The sequence below is a fragment of the Aulonocara sp. 'chitande type north' Nkhata Bay genome, linkage group LG7 (genome assembly GCF_057382095.1).
Source record: "Aulonocara sp. 'chitande type north' Nkhata Bay isolate Kocher_YH1m ecotype deep benthic linkage group LG7, A_spYH_male_GT1.1, whole genome shotgun sequence".
Classification (NCBI taxonomy): domain Eukaryota; kingdom Metazoa; phylum Chordata; class Actinopteri; order Cichliformes; family Cichlidae; genus Aulonocara; species Aulonocara sp. 'chitande type north' Nkhata Bay.
Genome location: NC_141350.1, coordinates 18,190,539 through 18,212,737, shown reverse-complemented (window position 1 = coordinate 18,212,737; position 22,199 = coordinate 18,190,539). Strand labels below are relative to the sequence as shown.

The 22,199-nt window shown below is 42.5% G+C and overlaps 1 protein-coding gene across 1 annotated transcript in view; it reads left to right on the top strand.

Annotated features, from left to right (window-relative positions):
- LOC147324971 (A disintegrin and metalloproteinase with thrombospondin motifs 20) overlaps positions 1–22,199 on the top strand; it is a 77,962-nt gene that overhangs the window by 27,088 nt on the left and 28,675 nt on the right. Inside the window, exons 10-22 of the mRNA XM_086299201.1 lie at positions 2,059–2,200; positions 3,362–3,466; positions 13,272–13,417; positions 13,578–13,759; positions 14,512–14,648; positions 14,805–14,922; positions 17,410–17,505; positions 19,185–19,351; positions 19,639–19,768; positions 20,471–20,597; positions 20,680–20,890; positions 20,985–21,149; positions 21,528–21,698. Coding sequence (XP_086155327.1) covers positions 2,059–2,200; positions 3,362–3,466; positions 13,272–13,417; positions 13,578–13,759; positions 14,512–14,648; positions 14,805–14,922; positions 17,410–17,505; positions 19,185–19,351; positions 19,639–19,768; positions 20,471–20,597; positions 20,680–20,890; positions 20,985–21,149; positions 21,528–21,698 — 1,897 coding nt within the window. The remainder of the gene's footprint in view (positions 1–2,058; positions 2,201–3,361; positions 3,467–13,271; positions 13,418–13,577; positions 13,760–14,511; positions 14,649–14,804; positions 14,923–17,409; positions 17,506–19,184; positions 19,352–19,638; positions 19,769–20,470; positions 20,598–20,679; positions 20,891–20,984; positions 21,150–21,527; positions 21,699–22,199) is intronic.

The following is a 22,199-nucleotide window of genomic DNA, read 5'->3' as shown; positions in this document are numbered from 1 at the left end:
ACTTCTGTGTTTCACGCCTCTCTCGTCGTAATCCAAACATAAACACTGTCTCTTTAGTCAAACAAGCAGTTTAGTCTTATTTGATCCAAGGACCCACTTCTAGTATCTTTCTCCAGGTTGTTCCTGGTATATTTAGGTCTGACTTGAAGTTGTTTCTTCTGCAGTGAAGAGAAGTTTTTCTTGGTCTGTGAACTCACAGTCCATTCCTGCACAAAGTTCTAGTGATTAACTTCCTTGAGACCACTATCCCTGACTTGACTAAATCGTTAACTAGCATTTTGGCAGTTGTTCTGGGGTTTTTAGACACATCTCTGCCAGGCTTGTTCTTTACTGTGTGACTCTTTGAATTTCTTGATGCTACTTCTCACTATAGATCTTGACACAACGCTGTCATAAATTTGTAAATCCATCTCCTGCTTTGTGAGCATCATCTAAACGGATCTCTGTTGTTTTTGGCATGATTCTTTCTGAAGTGACAGCTTAAAACCTTACTGAAGTTTTTAACACTTAATTGGAAGAGAACCTTAAGTTTTACGTTTTAAGCACTACAAAGTAAAAGCACATCTTTGCACAGCAGTAAAAAAAAAAAAGGACAACAATAATTCATCTTGTCAGAGGCAAAACGCTGACATGACAGACTTACTACTGTTTGATCGAACACTGCACATGTCGTTTAGCTCTTTGTAGAAGCCTCCAATCTGTCATGAGCTGACCTCTTGACATCTTGCCTTTATGGTGTACGTGAAAACTGTTATTGTTTAGTCTCATGTGACAAGAACACAATAACCGAGTCACCTTGTAAATAAACACACTTCCAAGTCTGCCAAAGGCTTCCAGGTGTGACAGCTCTTGTTTCCAGATGGGAATTGGCTCACCGTCTTGAATCCACACAGCTGATTTTTTGTCCCCCTTCCCCAGAACATAGATGTTTCATTTAAAATATGACCACAATGACCCCTTCTGCCTCGGTCTGTCTCGGTCTTAATAATAATTCCATTAAGTTCCAGTGCACCGATTAGACAGATGACCAACTGCTGAAAGACACTGTAATATGGGACTGTCCGAATGATTCCTCGACAGGCTGCTATGTGGTTTGCATTCAGTGTCTTCCACTGCTGTTGCTTTCTTCTAGTGCAATCATCCCCTCCTCTTGCCACAAGCCAGCATTTGCAACAATTTCTTACATTATGGCTGGAAATGAAAGGGTAAAGAAACAAAGTAATGGTAACAGAGGATAATCCTGTGTAATTATTGGCCTGTCACATCAGCTGGTGCTTTGTTGAGCAGGTGTTTTAGCGGCTCGATCCAGGATGAAATTTGTCAGAGCAGTGCAGACATGTTGTCTAATTACACATCTAGACCTGTCTCATCTGAAAGTTTCCTTTTCCCAAAGTAAACAAAGCGAGAGAAGATCCTTTGTGGCTCGCCTTGCTCTGCTAACATGTTTCATTTGTGCCCATTCACGGCCGTAAATGCGGATGATTTTATACGCAGACTGCTGGTGGATAGACGCAGTAAGTCCAGCTGTGCTTTTGTTGTCTCTTTTATTGTGTCATGGCTCAGGGTGTGGCTCATATACGGCACAATCTGTCATTATACTGCAGCGCTGGGGCTGGTGCAGATTTATTTAACTTAATCATGGTGCTTTAGCATTCTAAATGTTCTTGTTTGCCTTCAGCAGAGGAAAATACATCTAATACAAATGTGATCAGTAAGCAGATCCCTTTTTTTGTCTCCATCAAAATACTGTTTTATTCAGTCTGTGGCGCCTAACTCCAGTTTCACAGTGACAGCGTTTGCTATTAGGCTTTAAAGGGGGAAGCGGTATCAGTTTCTCTCCTCTGTAACGTTACAGACCACCCACAAGGAAAACACATCTGTGGATGATCACAGACAGTGACACAGAGATGTTTACCTTGCTTTTATGAAAGAGATGAAGTGTGCTGATACATTTTAGGGTTGGAATTACTACATTGTTATGAAGAATTCTGTACTGTGAAAGTCTGCCTGTTGAATGTGTACATGATTTGTTTTGAATTTATTTATTTAATTTTTTAGCACCGGCTATGGGGAGTGCCTCCTTGATGAGCCTGTGGGCAGAACATATGACATGCCCACTCTCCTCCCTGGTCAGCTCTACAATGCCAACAGACAGTGTGAACTGATGTTTGGTCCCGGTTCCCAAATTTGTCCTTACTTGGTACGTTGTCTTGCTATCAAAATAGATTAAAAAGCCATGGTAAAAAATGAAAGTGAAACATTTCTTTACCTGAAACATTTGAGGGGACAAAAATAAGGCCAAGGATCCAAAACTGACCCACCGAAGGCTCCAATCTGACCCACTGGACACCTGGGCCAAAACATGTGAAGCAGGGCTTAATTTTTGGACTATTAACTGAATTTATTTGAATTTCTAGCTTTTGTTACTGAAACTCCGACATGGCCATTCTTATTACTCAAACCTAAGTAAGACGTAAAAACTTCCTGTTTTCTCACTATTATAGTTTTGTAGTAGTATAGTTAAAAAAAGAGGAAAAAGGTAAACAAGGACTTTTCTGTGAATGAACAAAACTTTGTTACAGTGTTTTAAGGAGCTACCACATATTTTTTCTGTAATTTTACACACTTATTTCTTATGATTCTTTCTTACTGTCATATATCTTCCATTTACTACAACAGCATTTATTTATCATGTAGAAAAACTGTTAAAATTGCACATCTTCGTTCTTATATTAAGATATCTGAGGCATTCATTGAGTACTTAACCCCTTAAAGCCTGAACCATGAAGTAATCAGGCGAAAACTGTAGTGTTAATTGAACCTCCTGATAAAAGAAAACAAGGAAACTAAATATCACTTTGCATAATTGAGTTTTAATTCATATCATTTTTGCTACATTCTTCATTTTAGTGTGATTTAATTGCTCATAGTAGCATACTGCTACTGTCTCATAGTATATATCAGGTATTTCAGGAGAAAATGAATCACACTGTTGATGTAGAGATCTTAAAAACTCATGTATCAAATATGATAGACTTGCCATTATGGGGTCAAACTTCTTTAAACTGACCAAACGGGGAATCAGAAAAAGTCGACTACCAGCTGCTTGGATTGAAATGTTTGTAGAATTCCGTTAATATACTGGGACTACAACCACATGCTTTATCCCTCTTATGTAAGACCAAAATGGCTGGAGCAATTATTTCTTGTGTTATTCAGTGTTGTTGAAAAAAATATTTTGGCATAAGAGGGGTTATGTACATGCTTTAACACCTTGCAGGATATTCACATCACAGAAAAGCTCTTTTCCTGTTAATTCCCAAATGATTTACTGCTCGCGTTTGTTTCTTTTCCCCCACAGAAACAGTGCAAGAGGCTGTGGTGTACGAGTGTGGAGGGGGACCACAAAGGGTGCCGTACACAGCACATGCCACTCGCTGATGGCACTGACTGTGGACATGGAATGGTAAGTCTCAGTCTCTCCATGTATAGATTATGGGAAATCATCTACACCAAAAATGCTAACAATTTTAAGGAACACACTTAGGGTGTCCCAGCTGATATTCAAGAATTGCCCATTTGAGAATGTAGGTGTAGATAATGCCGCCGCTGAACCTCTAGTGTAGGTTAAAGGTACCGCACAAAAAACAGTCGTTGAGCACTGAGTTTCCATAGGATCTTTTCCACCGTCTTGCACAGCGGAAGGAAAACACATGTCTCTCATCTAGTAAATGGACATGAATAATTATTGTGATGCAGTAAAGGCTAACAATGTGATATTTGTGTCAGTGCATTTAAATTAATGACACAAGCCAAACCTCTAATGGAGTTCTGTTTTGAATCATGATGCCTTTCCCTGCTAGTTCATTTCCTCTGCCAAGAAAAAGGAATAATTTATCATATATTACTATGCTGTCGCCACATTGATTGTAGAAACCTGCTCGAGTGGGTTCAGGTGATGGTCCTTGTTAGAAACTTGAAACTGTACTCTAAGTGTTTTACGGAGACCCAACCCCCCCATTAGCCTTAGTGTTCCCCTCGCTCTGGGATGCTATGCTAATTAGGCCTGAGACGGGTCAGTTACTTAAGATATGTGGAGAAAGGGGTGAAAAAGAAGAAACAAAAATGTAAAGAAAAGAGGGAGAGAGAGAGCCCTGATAGGGAAAGGTAAATACATGGGCCCTTTGAAAAAGGATGCCGACCGCCGTTCACAGTTGAGTCACCTTGTTGTGAACCCACGACCCCAAAACCTCTTTAAAAGGCGGGTGATTGGGTCAGTGGTCAGACCGTAACAGAGCCAGTCTGAGGCCAGCCAGCGCTCTCACAAAAGACCTCACATCAGTGATTCTGCTGGGCAGGAGGTGGGGAGGAGAGGGCTGAGGAAAGCAAGGAGGAGGTGAAGGAGGCTGTTATGGTGGGCTGGTGTTTAGCATTCAAAACATGCTGGAGAGGAGGAAAGAGAGGGAGCGAGAGAAGGAGGGCTCTCTTTTTCTCCTTAACCTTATGCCCTCCAGCAGTCTTGTAGTGTGGACCCATGTAAATCTCGTATCTCTTGTATCCTTTCATCTTGCTCTATCTCCCTCCTCACCATGTTAGGTTCTGGATCAGCCCAGTCTAGCGAAGAAAGGTTAACAGGGGATGGCTAACATCTTAATCCAACTACAACAACCAGACTAAACAGTAATGGTCCTGGGATTGTAGCTCCCATACTGCTCTCGACCTGAATGTGGGAGAAACACATAGAGTTCAATCGCACACAGGTTTGCTTTATTAAGATTAAGATAAGATAAGATAAGATAAGATAACTCTTTATTGTCATTGCACAGTCATACATAGTACAGTAGTACAATGAAATTGGAAAAACTGTCCTACGTCGGCACTACATATAACACAACACGACACGATATGACACATCACAACGTAACAAACAACACAACACAGTATATTAACTTAGTATAAAAAAGAAGAATAAGTGTATGTGTATTGCACACTGTTATTATTGCACATTAATTATTATTGCACCTTGTTATAAATATAAATATTATTCAACCCCTTAATCCCACTGGAGCTGATTTAGCTAGATTACCACTGATGCCTGATCTTTAGTGGAGACTAGTCTATATCAGAATTAATTTAAGGTTTAAAGAGACTAGCATACAATCTTATATCAAGTCAGGTTTTTATTCTTAACAGTTATGCATAACAGCATTTTACAAGAAACTACTTCACAGTGAAATATACTGTATGCATATCATATATAGTTTTAACCATATTTAGCTGCAGTTTAATCTAACCTTCCACAACTAATTTCTATTTCAAATTCAAAATTTCTTTGATTACTCTGTCCACTTGCCACTTTATGAATCACTATGTAGGCATATACTGCCTTGAGCTAAATGTTTAAGATACCACCTTGCCTACATTGTCATAGGTAATAAATCTAGACGCATGCTCTTTCAGGCCACTTTTGTAGGTATTAAGTACTGGAAACCACTGGAAACTATTTGATTGATGTTGACATGACAGCATCACACACATAAAGCAAATCTCCTGTTCCATTACATCCCAGTGGTGCTCTATTGGGCCGAGATCAGGTGACTGTGGAGACTATTTGAGTACAGTGAACTCAGTGATATACTGGGTACATTGTGGTCATAAAGGGACGATTATGGTCAGCAACAAATAACCCAGGTTTTTCCAATCATCTATTGTTCCATTTTGATGAAACTGTGCAAAGTTCAGTTTCCTAATCTGAGCCTTACAGGTCCCGCTGTGGTCTTCTGTTGTTGTAGCTAGACTTTTAGTCAAGACCGCCTAAACTAAGACCAAGACAATACCAAGACCAGAGGGTATCGAGACCAAGACAAGACCAAGACCAAGACAGACCGAGTCAAGACCAAGACAAAGTCGAGATGAGACAAAAAAGTCTTTAAACTGCAGCCAGATGCTGCTTCGTTTACAGGTGTCAGGCATATATATGTGTTTTTGCGATGCACTCACTTACCGAGAGGACAGAAGCACGCTCCACTTGACTGCCGCGTCTCTCACCCTCTCTGTTTTTCACATAATGATATTATCCTATATCCTCGCATGTGATTGGCCACAATATGGAGGGATTGGAGCATAGCTGAGCCACTGTGTGAGAGCTGAGCAGTGAAAGGAAATTAAGTGAGGAGCCGGCTCTCGCCCAATGGGAGTCGACTCTTCTGATTCACTACAAAGCACTCTGTAAGCACGGCTCTTAGAGCTGATGCTTTTGCGCAGGACACATTATCGAACGTTACAATGTGTGTCAGGGATACTGTTGACTCCAAATCTCCCGACCACTATGTCGATCTGAGACAGCGAGACCAAGACCAAAGTCCGTTGAGACCAAGGCAAGACCAAGACCACGTAAAAGAGACCAAGACCGGTCTTGAGACATCCAACTCTAGTTGTAGCCCATCTGTTTCAAGGGTTCCACATGTTTTCTGTTCAGTGATGCTCTTCTGCATACATTGGACGTAATGAGTGGTTGAGTTACTGTCGCCTTCCTGTCAGCTCGAAGCAGCTTGGCCATTCTCCTCTGACCTCTGGTATCAAACAAGGCACTTTCACCAAGAGAACTGCTGCTCACTGAATGTTTTCTCCTTTTCTTTTTTTCTGGAATAACAGATGAGAGAAAAATGTTCTTTCATTTCTGCCTGTGTGTGCGTCAGCAGTGGCACCACCTTTGTTTGTGGTGCCGAGGCCCAGATTCATCTTCATGCAGGGTGCTCTTTGAAGTGGCGTTAGTTGAAAGAGCAGGGGACCCTACACCAACGCTCACCTGCCCACACAAGTGCTCTTTAATGTGGTGTCTGAGTGGGGTGTGCTTGTGTGTCTTTGAGCATGTTTAAAGTCTGATAATCTGCATGCCCAGATGACTCCTCTTCATTCTTTTGTGCCAGAATTGCGTTGTTCCTTCTTTACATGTCTTGGTTCTGCTTTTGCGTTGGTCCGTGGTTAGGTTCAAGTGTTAGGCTCTGCACGGGCCTCAGACCCTCATGGCTTCTTGGCTTTTAGCTGTCAGATTCGTAGGATTGCAGCTATGTCTCTGGGATAGGGGTCGAGGTGGGGGGGTTTGGGGGACTGAGGATCCCAGCTCTTTTCAGATACGTGTTTTGTTGCTTACTGTGTCATTCTGAGCAATTCCATGTCATCTCATAAACGAATTTTCCCTCTTGCGCTTCTGTGCTTTTTGGGAAGATGTTTTGCTCTCTCCAGTTATGAAACAAAGTTTCGACCACATTGGGTAATTGAGGGCAGTGCCTCAAATAGTGGGAGAGTAGGATGTCCTGTAAATGAAAGAGGGAGGTGGAGAAAAACTTTGTTTGTATACTGCTCAGTTAAATCAGGGCATTGGGCAGTGCAGGGTTCATGGGTAGTTTTCTCTCTGTCTCTCTCTCTGTTCCCTTCTTCTCTGAATATCTCCAATCCTGCCTGTTTGTCTCCCTCCCACCCTCCTTCCCCATCTTTTGCTTTCACTGGGTGCCGGAGTGAGTAATGCGGTCACATGACCTCGTGGCCGCTGCCTCTGTCATCTGGCTCAGTGGGCCGTGCGCTAACGAGGGCATCCCATCACTTGTTGTCTATAAATACCACCACCACTCTTCCTCCCTCCTTCCCCCTCCATCCTCTCTTTTCTTGCCCTTCCCCGTTTCAGTCCCCTCACCCTTCAAAAGGATGCCGCTTTCACGCCTGGCTGCGACTGTTTGCGTGTGTGTTTTAATTGTGTGCTTCAATGTGTGCGTTTATTGGAGAAGTACCTGTTTTTAAGTGTGAGCAGATGCACATGTGTAGATGTGTGCATGCAACTATGTGTCTTTGTGTGTGCATAGATTAGGGGCCAGCCTGCATGGTCAATAAGTGTCAAGCCGAAGTGCAGGGCTGCTAGGCCTTGTATCAGTATCCTACCCTTTGAAGATCCCAGTGCTGCTTCTCACCACGTTGTGGCTCAGCGGGTGGCAGAGGGGCAAAAGAGAGGCAACAGAGCTTAAGCTGGCTCTATTTTTTATTTTTTATTTTTTTGGATGAAGGTTTTGACCTAAAGCATCTCAGCAAGAAATGATGAAGTATTCAATGAATTAGTTTTTTAAATTTATTTAATGTGGTGGCTGCTAGCCAAGTTTTTAGTGTGTGAAATATTTGAAAGAAAGATTTCCACATACTCTTGTTCATGGCTTAAATGAACAGTTAGTGTAAATTAAGAAACAGGAAGTTGCTTTTGATTTATAGAATCTTGTTTGGAAAAGAATGACGACCCGCTCTGGTTTCAGCCATTTAGAGCTGAGATAGTGGGGTCTTGAAAAGTGAAGCCGGGGCAGAATGGAGTATGCTGGCGGAGGCGATGAGTGTTGGCTGGATCTCCGCTGGCAGCTTGACAGACTTGTTGTACGATGCCGGGACAGGCAGTGCGTTTGTGTGCAGTCTTGTGCGAGCGTGCACGTCTGCATGGGGATCGCGAGGCCAGTATCAGTGTTACTCTCAGCTAATCTCTGGGTATTTGCAGGATGTTGCCACTTTGATTTGCTATCATCGCACACATATCTGTGGGTTTGGGGTAACAAGAGGATTGTTGTTTTCGCATTCGTGCAGTTTACTGATTGAAATTCTGTGTCCGGAAACCACTGAGTGGAGCTTTCATTGCATGTGTATTTGCTTGATTACGCTATAATGTGGTGACATTTAAACCCGTCGCTGTGTGAAAGGCGATATATTCAGTGGAACTTGGAAAGAGTTACAAGATAATGGGACAACAGCAAGAAGCTGAAAACACTGCATCCGACTGTAGCAGTGAACCCACTTCCTGCACAAGCACAGACTTAACGTAGAAAGCCTTTATTACCTCAAGAGGAGGTCATGTTTTTGGTCGAGTTTGTGTGTCGTTATTTCTGCAAACATGAGAGCTCAAATACTTTGCACACAACTGAACTGCCCAGCGCACTGGGGCACATGTGTATCAAACTTAAACAAGCTTTTCTTGCTTGAGCAGGACTCAAAGCCTATGGATGCTCTATGTTACATTCCAAGTATGAGAGTCCTCACAGTCCCAGGATGTAACTATATAAGAAGAGACATGTTGATTAGTCAGTGTGCAATCATTTTGCCAGTCAACCCTTCCTGGCTTGTACAAGGATGGTTCAGGGAGACACTTATGAGAGTATTCTCTCTGAACCACACTGACGTACACAATAATGTATTTGGCTAACTTGTTAGCAAGCAGTTGTCTCTTTACACATCTTACAACGACCCAACATAAGCATTCATTTAGAGTTAACATATGTGCCTAACGAATGTATTTGCAGTCTCCACCACTTCCTGAGGATGTTTGAGCTTAACTTTCTTAAAAATAACCAATAAACAAATAATTGCTGACTCTGCCTGTCTGTTGTTTGGTAAGTTTACCTGATCTATTTTTGCTCACACAGATGCATGCTGCTGAGCAAAAAGAGTCTGAAGTTGAGCTTGTTTGTTACAGCTGTTTGCAGGAAGCTTTTTTGCATTTGTATGTAGATTGTGTAATTGTATATCTAAAACTAGGTGAGCACATATATAGGTAAGCACTTACTAGTCATTAGTTTGAGAACAGTATCACAGCCAACTATGGAAGACCACACAAAAGTGTGTCTTGCATAGATCTTTGTTTTAGTAGTGCCTGTCCAAAGTCAGAGACATGCAGAAACAGATGAACATTTGACCACTAGCTGGTAGATCCACCTGCAGTTTTTCTGTGACCACATTTTGACATAATGGCACTTGAAAACACACATATACACAACAGCTGTACGAGTGTGACTGGTAGTTACCTGGACACAGGGTCTGTCGGGATCAAACAGCAAATGGTACTGTATACTTTTATACCTTTGAGTGGCATTGTAACATTGTGGCTTTGCTCAGTTCTGGTGTTAAGTTCTAATCACAGATTGGGTTTATATTTAAAGGTTTTTTTTCTCAAAAATGGTGATCAATTTACTAAAATCATCAATCATCAATCCTTTTTTATTACGGAAATGTTTCTTACACTCCTCGGAAAAACGGAGACCACAAATGAGGACAGGAAGCAAAGAGGAGATAAAATTAGAGGTTGTTGTTTCTCCTGTTGTCTGCCACACTCCTTCCAATGTGTCTTCTCATTTCTCTGTCTTGTCTTATGGTCTTTTAAGACACGACCAAAGAGGAGACTCGAGGAACTGACAGTGAAAACACGTGCATGGGCTAAAAAATGAGTCTGTGTGTATCCACTCTGTAAAAGCAGCTGTAAGGTGACTGATTTCCAGTTGCATGGCCAGCAAATGGAAGTGCTGCAGATGATCCTATGTTGTCATTGGGCCTCTACAGCTTCCCTCACCTCCAGGACAAGCGATAAAACACGTAAAACAAAATGACGCCATATTGAAAATTAACTGCGGTGGTCCATGCCATCGCATTTTGAGGGGTTGCTCCAGATGTTTCTAGCATTTCTAAGATTGCAGTCTGTTTTAATTTTGCATTGTTGGGAGGAAAGGGGGCTCCCAGCTGCTGGAGACAATACACAAACCCCCAACCATCCGAGGTGAACTCCTAACCCAGAGGCATGAGAAAGGCACCGCCCGCATGAAAGGTGATGACTTTTGGAAATGGCCGTGTTAAAATGAAAGAGCGGAGTGCTTTTTAAATCAGTCCTCTACCTTCTCATTCCTCTTGTGATGTATGGCTTGGGTTCAGAAATGAGGCGCTCTCTGCAACAGTTTTCTGGCAATTACAGGGCGCTAACTTCCAAAGCAGCTGAGGTGCTCAGAGCAGATGCTGCTGTCCTTACTATTTTCACTGTTTGAGTTAGCATGCTGGTAACTGCTCTCTGTGACTCCATGGGCTACTCATTTAATCTTTATTGAGTATGTCATTAAGAGCCAAGAGGCAAAGGTATTGGGTATATTTCAGCTTACATGATCTATATATATACATGCATGCAATATAGGTGTATGCACATATGCATACTTTCATATGAGCTGGTAAATTAGCTTGTACCTTTGTGAAATTTCTAATTTGAAACACATGCTAGTCACAGCTGGATGGGTTTCTCTCACGGGACCTCCAAGTGTTTCAACACATTCCCAGCTGAGGTCAAAATTTGACAATCTTTTCAGCAAAAAGAGGCTCGCCTGGTGTCCTTAATGGGCACTTGGGCTTTGCTAAATGCGCCTTTTTATTTCAGTGTTTTCCAAATGTGTATGTGCTCTTTGGTAGGAACCTAATTGGAAGTGAGTGTGGATCCAAGTGCCTTCAGACCCTAAGCAGTCATTCTTAACACTTAATACACATTCACATTTGCGCACTTATGTGTGTTTTTTTTCTTTTTTTTTTGGTTCCCCCCCCCCCCCCCCCCCATTCCTCCTTTCTTTTTTTTCACCACATCACCTTTTCAGGCCAAACAAAACGGATGTAAACAGAGGGTGCCAGCATGGATAGTGGAATGCCTCAGAGGCTTACACAGTCCGTGGTCCTCTGTGACAGACAGTCAGCCTTGTGTTTGACAGCTCCTTGGGTCCTGCTGCCTGTCTGCACTCTGGTGGTCTCCGCTCGGCCTTTGCAATTCACCGTGAGGGGATAAGGGGGGATGGGTAGCCCTGGAGAAGGGGTATAGAAGGGATGCTCAGGTCTGGGCTGACACTCCTCAAGTTGAGCGTGGGGGGCTGCAAGGGGAGGGGAAACTATTTGCTGTAACAAAGGAAAGCTTTTGGACTTACTGCCTAAATGTGTTTCATTGACAGTTCCATGAACTCGGTGAGCTCCAAAGTCCAGCACCTGTTTGCCTTTTTCTGTGACATGGAAACTATTTCCAATAATGCGCATGCTTTATCAAATTCTTTTCAGCACTTTCCATTTGATTCTTTTCTTAATTCATTGTTTGCGCTCCAACAGAATTATCGGCGCGTTCAGTTTGCATTTACGCTAGACTCGGACTCAGGAGGAGTGAGCCCGGGAATTCCTCAAACTAGGCCCGGATTATGAAAATGTTTGTGGCTTGTTTAGTCCATACCCTGCAGCTCTTAACACCTGCCTGCCATTGTGTACAGACTTTACACTCCATCATTAAAGACCCACAAGTGTGTAAAACACACATGCAAACAAAGCCAGGATAGCAGAAGCAGCCAAATAGTACTTGCTTCCATGTGGTTTTGTGTATGCCCTTTTGCATTTGTACATCTGAGGTAATGAATACATGTTGTTAATTTGCATTAAAGCAGAAATTAACCAGGTCAGCCATTGCCCAGGAGCTACCTCTGATTGATTGACCGATCTCACTGGCTAATGAGCTGAAATGATAAAATTCCAGTGAAGTAAATGTGGCACGGTTTTGTTTCCATTTTCTCATGAGTCTTCAGAACATGACGCAGGGGCTCAAATGCCTCGTAGTGGAAAAAGGATTAGACATAGTAGATTCATTTCTCAGCTGATTGGAGCTGGGGGTGGGAGTAACAGGATGGACATGAAGCTCCCGACAAATGGAGTGCAGTCAAAATAAACACTGTGAGGTGTCCAGAAAGAACGTTTTCCTTTTCTGGTTAAAGGATAAAAAAACTGAGCAGGAGAAGGGAGCTTCTGATGTCAGGCTAGTAATGAACTTTCTTCCTCTTGTTATCACGACTCTAGAGTTTCCTTATCATGGTGCCACTGCTCCCCTCGCCTGTGTGCCCGGACGGCGGGCTACGTACCCAGACAGACGCCGTCTTGTCCTGCATTCTTTCTCTGAACAGGACCCTCTGATATCTTAGTCACTGAGAGGAGGATTTGGTTACACACAAAGGGAAATGTGCGTGCTGTGCTTTGCTTATGAAAGCGGTATTAGTTCTTTTTGGCAAAAGTTGCTTAGCGGGTACACACTGCTTGACACTGGAAGCCTTATTTGTGGGATAATTGGGTCTGTTGCATGAAAGCTCTGTGTTCCTGTATTTTGTTTTTTAATTCCGAAGATGGCTTATAAAATATAAAGTTTGGAATACAGGGGTCGGGTTAGAGATACACTAAACCACTTTTGTGAGTGTCAGATTGTCATTGTGTTCATTAAATTTCCTCTTACTATCGATTGTGTTGTGGAAATGCAATTTTCTCATGTGGGACTAAAGATCTAATAAGCCGATGACTGAGATGGCGAAGAAGAACACTGTGCCCAGGTGTGCTGTACTAGATTATGTTGCCTTCAGTAATGCAGGGGTTGCTTTTATACATTTTAACATGCTCTCTTCTTGCTTGTGTGTGTTCCATTTCAGTATTGCAGACATGGGATGTGTGTAAATAAAGATTTGGATCTGCAACCAGTCCATGGCGAGTGGGGTCCCTGGGGGCCCTACAGTGTTTGCTCCAGGTCCTGTGGTGGAGGAACGAGAAGCACCACTAGAGACTGCAACAAGCCTGAGTAAGAAATAATGAGATCGTTATTGACGGTCAGAGTGCAAATATGTGTGCGATAACTATGATTTGGATGTGAACAACATGTTTAAAGATCACTTAATGTGATCTTTAAATTCAAACTTTGCGTAGTGCCTCTGTAATCGTTAATTTTCCCGTTGTTGTAGGCCCAGAAACGGCGGTAAGTTCTGTGTGGGTCGCAGAATGAAGTTCCGCTCCTGCAACACTGAGCCATGCCCACGAGGACAGAAGGATTTCCGGGAAGAGCAGTGCTCTCAGTTTGACGGCAAACACTTCAACATCAATGGTCTACCTCCCACCGTCCGCTGGGTCCCCAAGTACAGTGGCAGTGAGTATACCCAAACCATTCAAGCCACACCATCAGCAATACACACTATTTAAATGCAACTGAGCATGTAGCTTTAACTTTACGTAAACGTTCACCTTAAACACCACATCCCACATTTTTAAAGTGATTTTTTGTTTGCATCCAGTTACTCACAGTTTGCACAAATACGTCAATAAACTTATCTGTAAATCCACAAGTGTGTGTAAGAGAGAAGCAAGGACCAAGACCTACAAAGTTGCGACGCCTCCACAGCCATTGCATTTGAATCTAATGTGCCTGAATTTTAATACATGGCAGGGGAAGACAGGCAATTTTTGTTGAGAAATTGATGAATGTATGATAAAAATCTACAGCTGTATTTTTTTTAAGGTGTCCTTAAGTAAACTTTTAATTGACACTAATCAAGGGCAACATAAAGTCTTTCCATATGAACTTCCTGGCAGCTTTCTCTTACAGATGTATGTCAGGCCCTGCCTAGATAGTCTGCCCCATGAGATTACCATCTGGCAAAGTTGCTGCAAGTGATTCTTTTAGTTAATTGATGCTGAAGCGAAGAAGCCAAGCCCCGGTCTGGGTGCACTGTCAGATACCATCTAAATATTAGAGATAAAGCAAAAGTCTGCTGAGGGTCACAAAGAAGTAAATAGGTTTAAGTTAAAAAGTTTGTTTCATAAGGATTCGCAGGATTTCACTGAAAATGTATCTTTGTTGCTCAGAATTTTAATTTAATTGTTTTCTTTGTATCCTTTAAGTATTAATGAAGGATCGGTGCAAGCTCTTTTGCCGGGTTGCTGGGACTACGGCATACTATCAACTGAAGGACCGTGTCATCGACGGCACACCGTGCGGGCCAGACACTTACGACATCTGTGTGCAGGGCCTCTGCAGGGTATGTCTGCGTGCTCCTTGTTTTTCCCGATTACACTCAAAGCAATACTTGCTCACATACCCTCCGACGCCGTCAGCTTCAGCTTAGTTGCGCGCTGTCAGGAGCTTCACTCTAAAGCACACATTTCTGTCTTTTCTATCTTCTGCACTTCTGCAGCAAGCGGGCTGCGATCACGTGCTGAACTCAAAGGCCAGGAACGACAAGTGCGGCGTGTGTGGCGGCGACAACTCATCGTGCAAAACTCTGGAAGGAACCTTCAATGATGCTCAGTATGGTAAGTCCCTCTCAGCTCAGATTGCACGCTCTGTCCATTAATAACTGACTGTTCCACAAAACATATGTCAGCACATTCTGCAAATAAACAGGCTGTTATAAATTGTATATGCAGCAAACATAGACGAGCTTAGAAAGACTTTTAGTTATATGAGGCTACAACACTGACATTCAATATGTTCATATTAGGCACTGATGTCATGTATGGTTATGGTTAACATGTTAAGCTTGATGTGAAGAACAATGCATGCTTTGGACAAATTTTGGGGGAAAAAATACATGAAAGCAGTTTGCTCTAAAGCTTTACAAACTTTGTTCATGTCACTCAGTCTGGTCTTTTGATAGCAAACACAAACCTGACATCATCCCCTTTCAGCTGTGGTGCTTAAAGCAGTGCCTCACTGTGGGCCAACTGCTGATTGCATCCAATCCTTTTTAAGTCTGGGCAGTAAAACAGGACCAGCATTAGCATAAAAAGCTATGGGTGTAGCCTCTGTCATTTGTACTGTGCTAGTTTGGCACTCAACTTTAGCATCTCTATCCATCTTCCTTTTTCTGCGCTCCTTTGGCTCAGGGGTGGCAAAGTGTTTGAGGACTGTATTCAACCAAATCAGGCACTGACCTCAGCCCTGGAAATCTGGCTTAACCATAAGAACGACAAAAAGAAAAAAGAAGGAGTGGGAGTGTAGCCCAGGCAGGATATCCCTCTGCTCCTGTCTTGAGTCTGAGCCTGTCTTCTTGCCATTGAACCTTTTATTCTTTTTCTTTTCATGTCTCTTGATTTATTCCTTTTTTTGTCCGCGTTTCATTCATTGTGTTTACTTAGTTTTCCCCTTAATCCTTCTTCACCAGCCGACACAAAATGATGAACTGTCAACCATAAGTCTGGTTCCTTTTACTTGTAAACAAATATCTTTATGTTTGCAATACAATTTGTATTAAACATGCTTTTGTAGCTAACACCAAGGCCCGATAATACTTCAAATAGCACAAATACATTATTATTCTTTAAAAAACTGTGTTAAAACACAGGAATTGGTGACTCACTTACATTAACTGTTGATAGTTATTGTGAATCAAGAACTCCCACACCATCCGCCTTTTACTGAAGTTTCCTCAATGTTCTTCACTTAAAATGAAAATAATCTGTACACAAAATACTTAAGGGATTAAAAACACAAGCTAATTTTCTTTAGCAAAGCAAATACTATATAGTATTCCTTCTCGCTAGTGTCAGAAAGTAGTCTGTACAAGGTAAACCAAATCATTCCACAAGTGCAAGTTTTTTTTTGTTTGTTTGTTTTAACCTCGGGGTGTTGTATTTACTATTCTTTTCTGGGTCACTCTGTGGTGAGGGCTGATTGTGTGTGCGGTCAGTCGCTAAGCTAGGAGATACCACGTAGCCTCAGGGAGGGTCTAGTGTTGGCTGTTCCTGATGTATTTCTGTGGGCCTGTGAGCTTATCGTTACCCAAGTGGCTCTAGGTAGTGAATGTGACATAGCACTTAAAAGCAGTAACAGTGAACTCAAAAGGCAACTTTGGCAAGGTTTTTGTTTTGTTTCACGCAAATCTTTATGAGTGAAAAGTGTCAAGACGAAAAAAAAACCTTACTGTCTGTCATCTCTGTTTGGTGCAGCTCATTTCAAATCAAGACTAACAGACAGAAAGAGAAAGACCTACATGTGTGAGATCTACAAGGCTGATGAGAAGAAGATATGTAAAACAAGTGCTGCCCCCGAGTGGCTTAAGGTGTCAGGCTAATTGTCAGATCGCTTCAAACCCACCTCTTGTATTTTATTCCTTTCACTTCTCACTTGTGACTCTCAAGCTGAGCCTATATGAAAAAGGAAATGAGTAAATAATAAATCGACTCCTAGTTTACCTTTCCACCACCTGTTGCAAACATTAGACTAAAGGCAGTCTATTAGAGAGACCAAAAGTGCAAGACAATGGTTGCACCAAACAGCTGCTCATTATGAATGCAGTTCATGCAAATTCTGGTCCCAGTTTGGTCTCGCTGGTTCTGTGTTTTGCTTAATTTGTTGTTAAACCTTCATACCTGCATCTCGGTTATCATATTTTGGTCTTCACAGGCTCTTTCTCTTGCTCATGCTCAGTCGCCTTCTCTGTTAGTTTATCATGGGACAACAGGCCTGGTGTAGTAATTACAGGCCAAAGGTAAGTCCAGGGAATAATTACATATAATTTAACGGTCAGGCCTCTGAGACTATAACAGGGCCTCCTGCAGGTTATTTGAGATGACTAGACTTTTTTTTTTTGTATTTTTCCAAGTGTGACATTTAAATCCCTAGTGGTTGGAACTTCCCTAAGAGGAATTTGGTGTAGCATAGTGAAGCTATTATGGAAATCACAGTGGGGAGTGTTCAGTGCATTGGTGTTATCGTAGCTACGTTTTTCCCTCTTGAAAGTTCTTAAAAACGGTCTCAGTCTCTTGTTTGCCTGGTTTTGTTTCTTTCTTCTTCTTTAGGTTACAACACAGTGGTTCGGATTCCAGCTGGAGCCATGAACATTGATATCAAACAGGTCAGCTACTCTGGAAAACCAGAAGATGACAACTACCTCGGTGAGTGTACCAGTAAGAAGGTGTGGTTTTTAAAGCAACACCAGGTCAAATTTAAAAGCATTCAGTCTGAATGCGGTGGCAGTCCAAACCAGTCAGATGTATACATTACATTTCTTCGGTTCTCATCTCATAGGTCAATGCCATTACCCCGAACATGACCATAAACCGCGCTGACTCGGTGACCCAGAGCAGTAAAGGCAGATGTTAATGAAAAAGGGGTTGAACTCGAGAAACGAGCCAAGTTACTGTCAAACTGTTTTCAAAAATGAAAGGAAAAGGACTTTTTTTTCTCTTTTTTTACTGAGCACGTATATCGAGGAAATGTGAGGAGCGTTGGTTGAGGGTAAGCAAATGGAGTGTCAACCACTCGGAAAGATAAATGAGGCAGCAATAAGTGCTAATTAGATGCATGTGGAGCTTGAGCTGCATGGAAGTAGAAATAAGGGTTTTAGGGTCAGATGGACCTATTCTGTGCTTGCATGTGAGCAAGAGGAGGACACAGGAAAAGAAAAAAGACAAGCAAAAGAGAAGAGAGAAGCTCTTTTGCCCCCTTTGTAAAGTGTACAGGCATCCATGTTTCAGATGGATCAAGTTGTGTTCAAGATGTTTTAATTCCAATTGTCAGAAGAAATTTCTGGTGGACCCCTTTTGGACCCAATTCTGGGAGTGCTGTCTGCATTAAATATGGTCAATGTTTGCAACACCCTTTCAGTTTTGCCACTTCAGCTGGTGCAATATGGAGGAATTTGTTTAGAGAAGATCAGGGTGACATAAATGGGTGTCAGTGGCTTAGAAGTTCAGGCGCCATTTTTCTCCATTTATTACGTGTATATTGTGACAATATTTCAAAATACTCCAACGAAACAGGTTGAAAAACAAAAATCATGTAAATACAGCGTTTGCGCTGTGCCGTGAGTCAAGAACAGCCTTTCAGAGCTGGTGAAACATCAGACGTCTCTGTCGCCAGTACTCCGAGTATGCTCTGAATGAGTGCTACTTTGAATTCAGTAAATAAACATAATTGCTTTCTCATTTGGCTACTCCCATGGGTGCTATCAATCTTTCTCCCTTTTTCTTCGCTCTTTTCTTTTTCCTTGTGTAATGAAAATTGCACATTAATGTCTTTTCTTCATTGTTCTTCATTTATGCGTACACGATTCTGCACAATGCACAAATTCTTCTGCAGGCATAAGAAATATGTGATATGTTGCCATAAGTTATCTGCGTGCATCATTGTCAATTCTCTCTGATTATTTGGCATTGCACAACTTGCAGATTTAAATGCAAAACAACAAAAGTTTTTACTAGGCTTGATTAGATGCATTGTTTTGGCATGTACTCACAGACTGTAATTCAGAGGTGGTTGTTTAGGTATTTGTGTGTATTTGAAGTCAGTGAAGATCCTTTGTTTCCACTCCAGTGTCAATCACCGAAGAGAGTCCCGGAGTCTGACTCCAAATAAATGCAATTTGGTGTCACCGCTGTTTCAACATACGGTACCTCCTCGGACGGCAGAACAATAGGTTGGCAGCTCTCGCCAGACTGTTTACTTTAAATGTAGGCTGAAAGTGACAAATGCCGTCTCGCGCATTCCCCAAACTTCAAATTGCGAGGGCAAAGCTTTCCTTCTTCTGTCTCTTGTGGTGAAATGTGTCGTTCTTATTCGAATGTCATTCCAGCATTATCCGATAGCCATTCCAATTTCCTCCTGAATGGAAACTTTGTGGTGGCCATGTTCAAAAGGGAAATCGACTTCAAGGGAACCGTCATTGATTACAGCGGCTCAGACACAAAAGTTGAGCGCATTAACTGCACTGACCGTATTGAGGAGGAGCTCATTCTGCAGGTATTAATAGGAAGTTTGTTTTCTTTTAATGCTTAAGTCAACTTTATGTTATTACTATATCAGTTCTGCTTTGATTATTTGCATACTGTGTGTTCTTCTGTTAATGTTTCTCCCCACACCGCTTCAGTTTTCACCTCTGCGTCTCTTTTCTGCAAAAGTTTGCTTTCGTTCTCACCTAGTGACACACTGATCTTAATCCCTCTGTTAAAGAGGTGAGAACTCTGTGTGGACAAAATAATAAGCATGTCAGACCTTTGACCTCGCCTTTTCCAACGTTATTCCCACAGGTCCTGTGTGTGGGAAACCTCTACAACCCAGATGTTCGTTACTCCTTTAACATACCCATTGAGGAACACAGGGAGCAGTTTGTCTGGGATCCCTCAGGCTCCTGGCTCGAGTGCAACCGCATCTGCCAGGGTAAGATCTCTTGGCTTCCAAATCTCCACACATGAAGAACACGATCATTTTTCATTGGCTTCTGTGAATTTAAAATCACTTCAGAAATGGGGGGAAGGGACCTTTTGAGCTGCTGGGATGCCTTCATAAATACAGAAATGAATATTTTTTAAGCTCACTGTTGTTCAAAATGTGCAGCATTTGTCTTTGTGAAGAGTCAATGGCCAAACACTCCAAAAGTGTGAAGTATACAGGATCAAAATGTATAGTGTGAGCTTCAGTGCAAATATTATTATTAATTAATATTATTAATATTTTGATTTCTTCTCCATCATGTTACTCACACCTCTAGATTTTAAAAACTTACTCAATCAGCCTCTGGTTTCTAAAGAGCCCCTTCTTTGCAACCCCATTCTGATCCCAGGTAATCGCATTACCTGACACCTTCACCTTCGCCTGGTTTTACTACACCCCACAAATTTCCGTTTTAGTAGCAAGCTACTCGGTTTCCCAGTGGATCAGAGTGCACAGCGTGTGTTTGAGGGGTGTGAGACCTGCACACCCCTAAGGCTGGAGGATTGAATGTTAGAAAGCTAGCAAGACTTGTTAAAGGCGATGAAATGTGATATTTTTAAGTAAAGTGACTACCAGATGTTGAACGATCTGAACGTTGCTTTATTTCACTGTTTGTGCGTGTGTGTGTGTGTGTGTGTGTGTGTGTAGGTGAGCGAAGACGGAAGAGAGTGTGTGTGCGTAGGAGCGATCACCTTGAGGTGTCGGACCAACGCTGTGAACATTTACCTCATCCCGAAGCCGTCAACGAGCCATGCAACATAGACTGTGAAGTCAGGTGTGTATTAATGTCCCACGGTCCCACTTCCCGTGCACGCCCACAGTCAGACACTTCATGACAACCCTTCTCTGTCTCGCAGGTGGCACGTTGCTGGAAAAAGTGAATGTTCAGCTAAATGTGGCCCAGGCTATCGCAACCTGGATGTTCAGTGTATGAAGTACAACCGGATGAAAAGACAGAGCGAGAGAATGGAGACCAGTGCCTGTGCCGACATCCCCAAACCAACGACCAGAGAGCCCTGCCACGGTGACTGTCTGCTGAAGAGCTGGCAGTACAGCGCCTGGTCACAGGTACAGTCGGAGGAAATTACATTGTACATTGTGAGGGCCTAGCCCGGTTAAGGACTTTAAAGCCATCCAACCTGCATGACTTTTCCATATGCAGTGTTCTAAGACATGTGGACGTGGCAGCCGTAGCAGGGAGTCTTACTGCATGAACAATTTGGGCCGCCGGCTCGTGGACAGAGAATGCAATGAATACCAGAGGGTGGTAACTGAAACCTGCAACGACCACCCGTGTCCGAAGTGGATCATCAGTGAGTGGAGTGAGGTGAGCCTGGATGCTCTTAGACATGCAGATATGACCACACAGAAACAGATATCCCAGAATAGAAATGATTTATTCCTCAGAATGAGAGGATGAGTTCAACACACCTCATAAAAGTAAGCTTCTGCAAAGCCACATGCAAATAATAAACAATCAAATTACTGGCGTACTATATATAGTGTATATGTGATGTAATACAGGGGATACCCTGAACCTGCAGCTTGAAGTATAACTGCTTTCTCTTATAGTGTTCACACCAATGGCATAAATAGGACAGGACAATTAGCATAAAAATGTGTACTCACCATCGACTGTTTCGTAGATTTTCAGTAACTTCATAAAAAACAAACAAACCTCAACCTACAACTCTTCTACCATCAGTGCCTGGTGACTTGTGGGAAAGGGATGAGGCACAGACAAGTGTCCTGCAGCATGGGAGCCAGGGAGGAGAAGCTGAGCGAGCACCTCTGCGACATGACAAGTAAACCCCCTGCCGTGGGAAGCTGCGAGCTGCCCGAGTGTGCATCTTGGCAAGTTGGCGTCTGGGGAGCGGTGAGTTCTGCGCACACACACAAGTAAGACACACACACTGACACAGCGGGGCGAGGTGACTCCATTCAGTGTTTGACTGAGGAAATGGGTTGCATGTGTGAGTGCCTAGGATTTACTCTGTGTATGTGGTTGTGGATATGTGTGTGGTCAAAGAGAGAGAATGTGGCAGTAGGAGACTCAGTGTAGATTTGTAGTGCGTGTGTGTAAGCTGATATACCTGCAAGTTACAGCAAAGTGTGCTTACTGTGACACCAGCTCCCATTTCCTTTATGCTACTTTCACTTTGCCCTCATATCCTGTAAGACTAAACCTGACCCACACTATTAGAGACACACATACACATTCAAATATACAAATTTCCCACTGTCTCTGGGTAGATTTAACTACATTTTAGTAAAGAACAAACTAAATAAAACAGGCATGAATGGGCGTTTTTCACCATTCATAGTGTAGTTTTGTAACTAATAATACGCTCCCAGACATGTTTGTATTAAGTCAGAT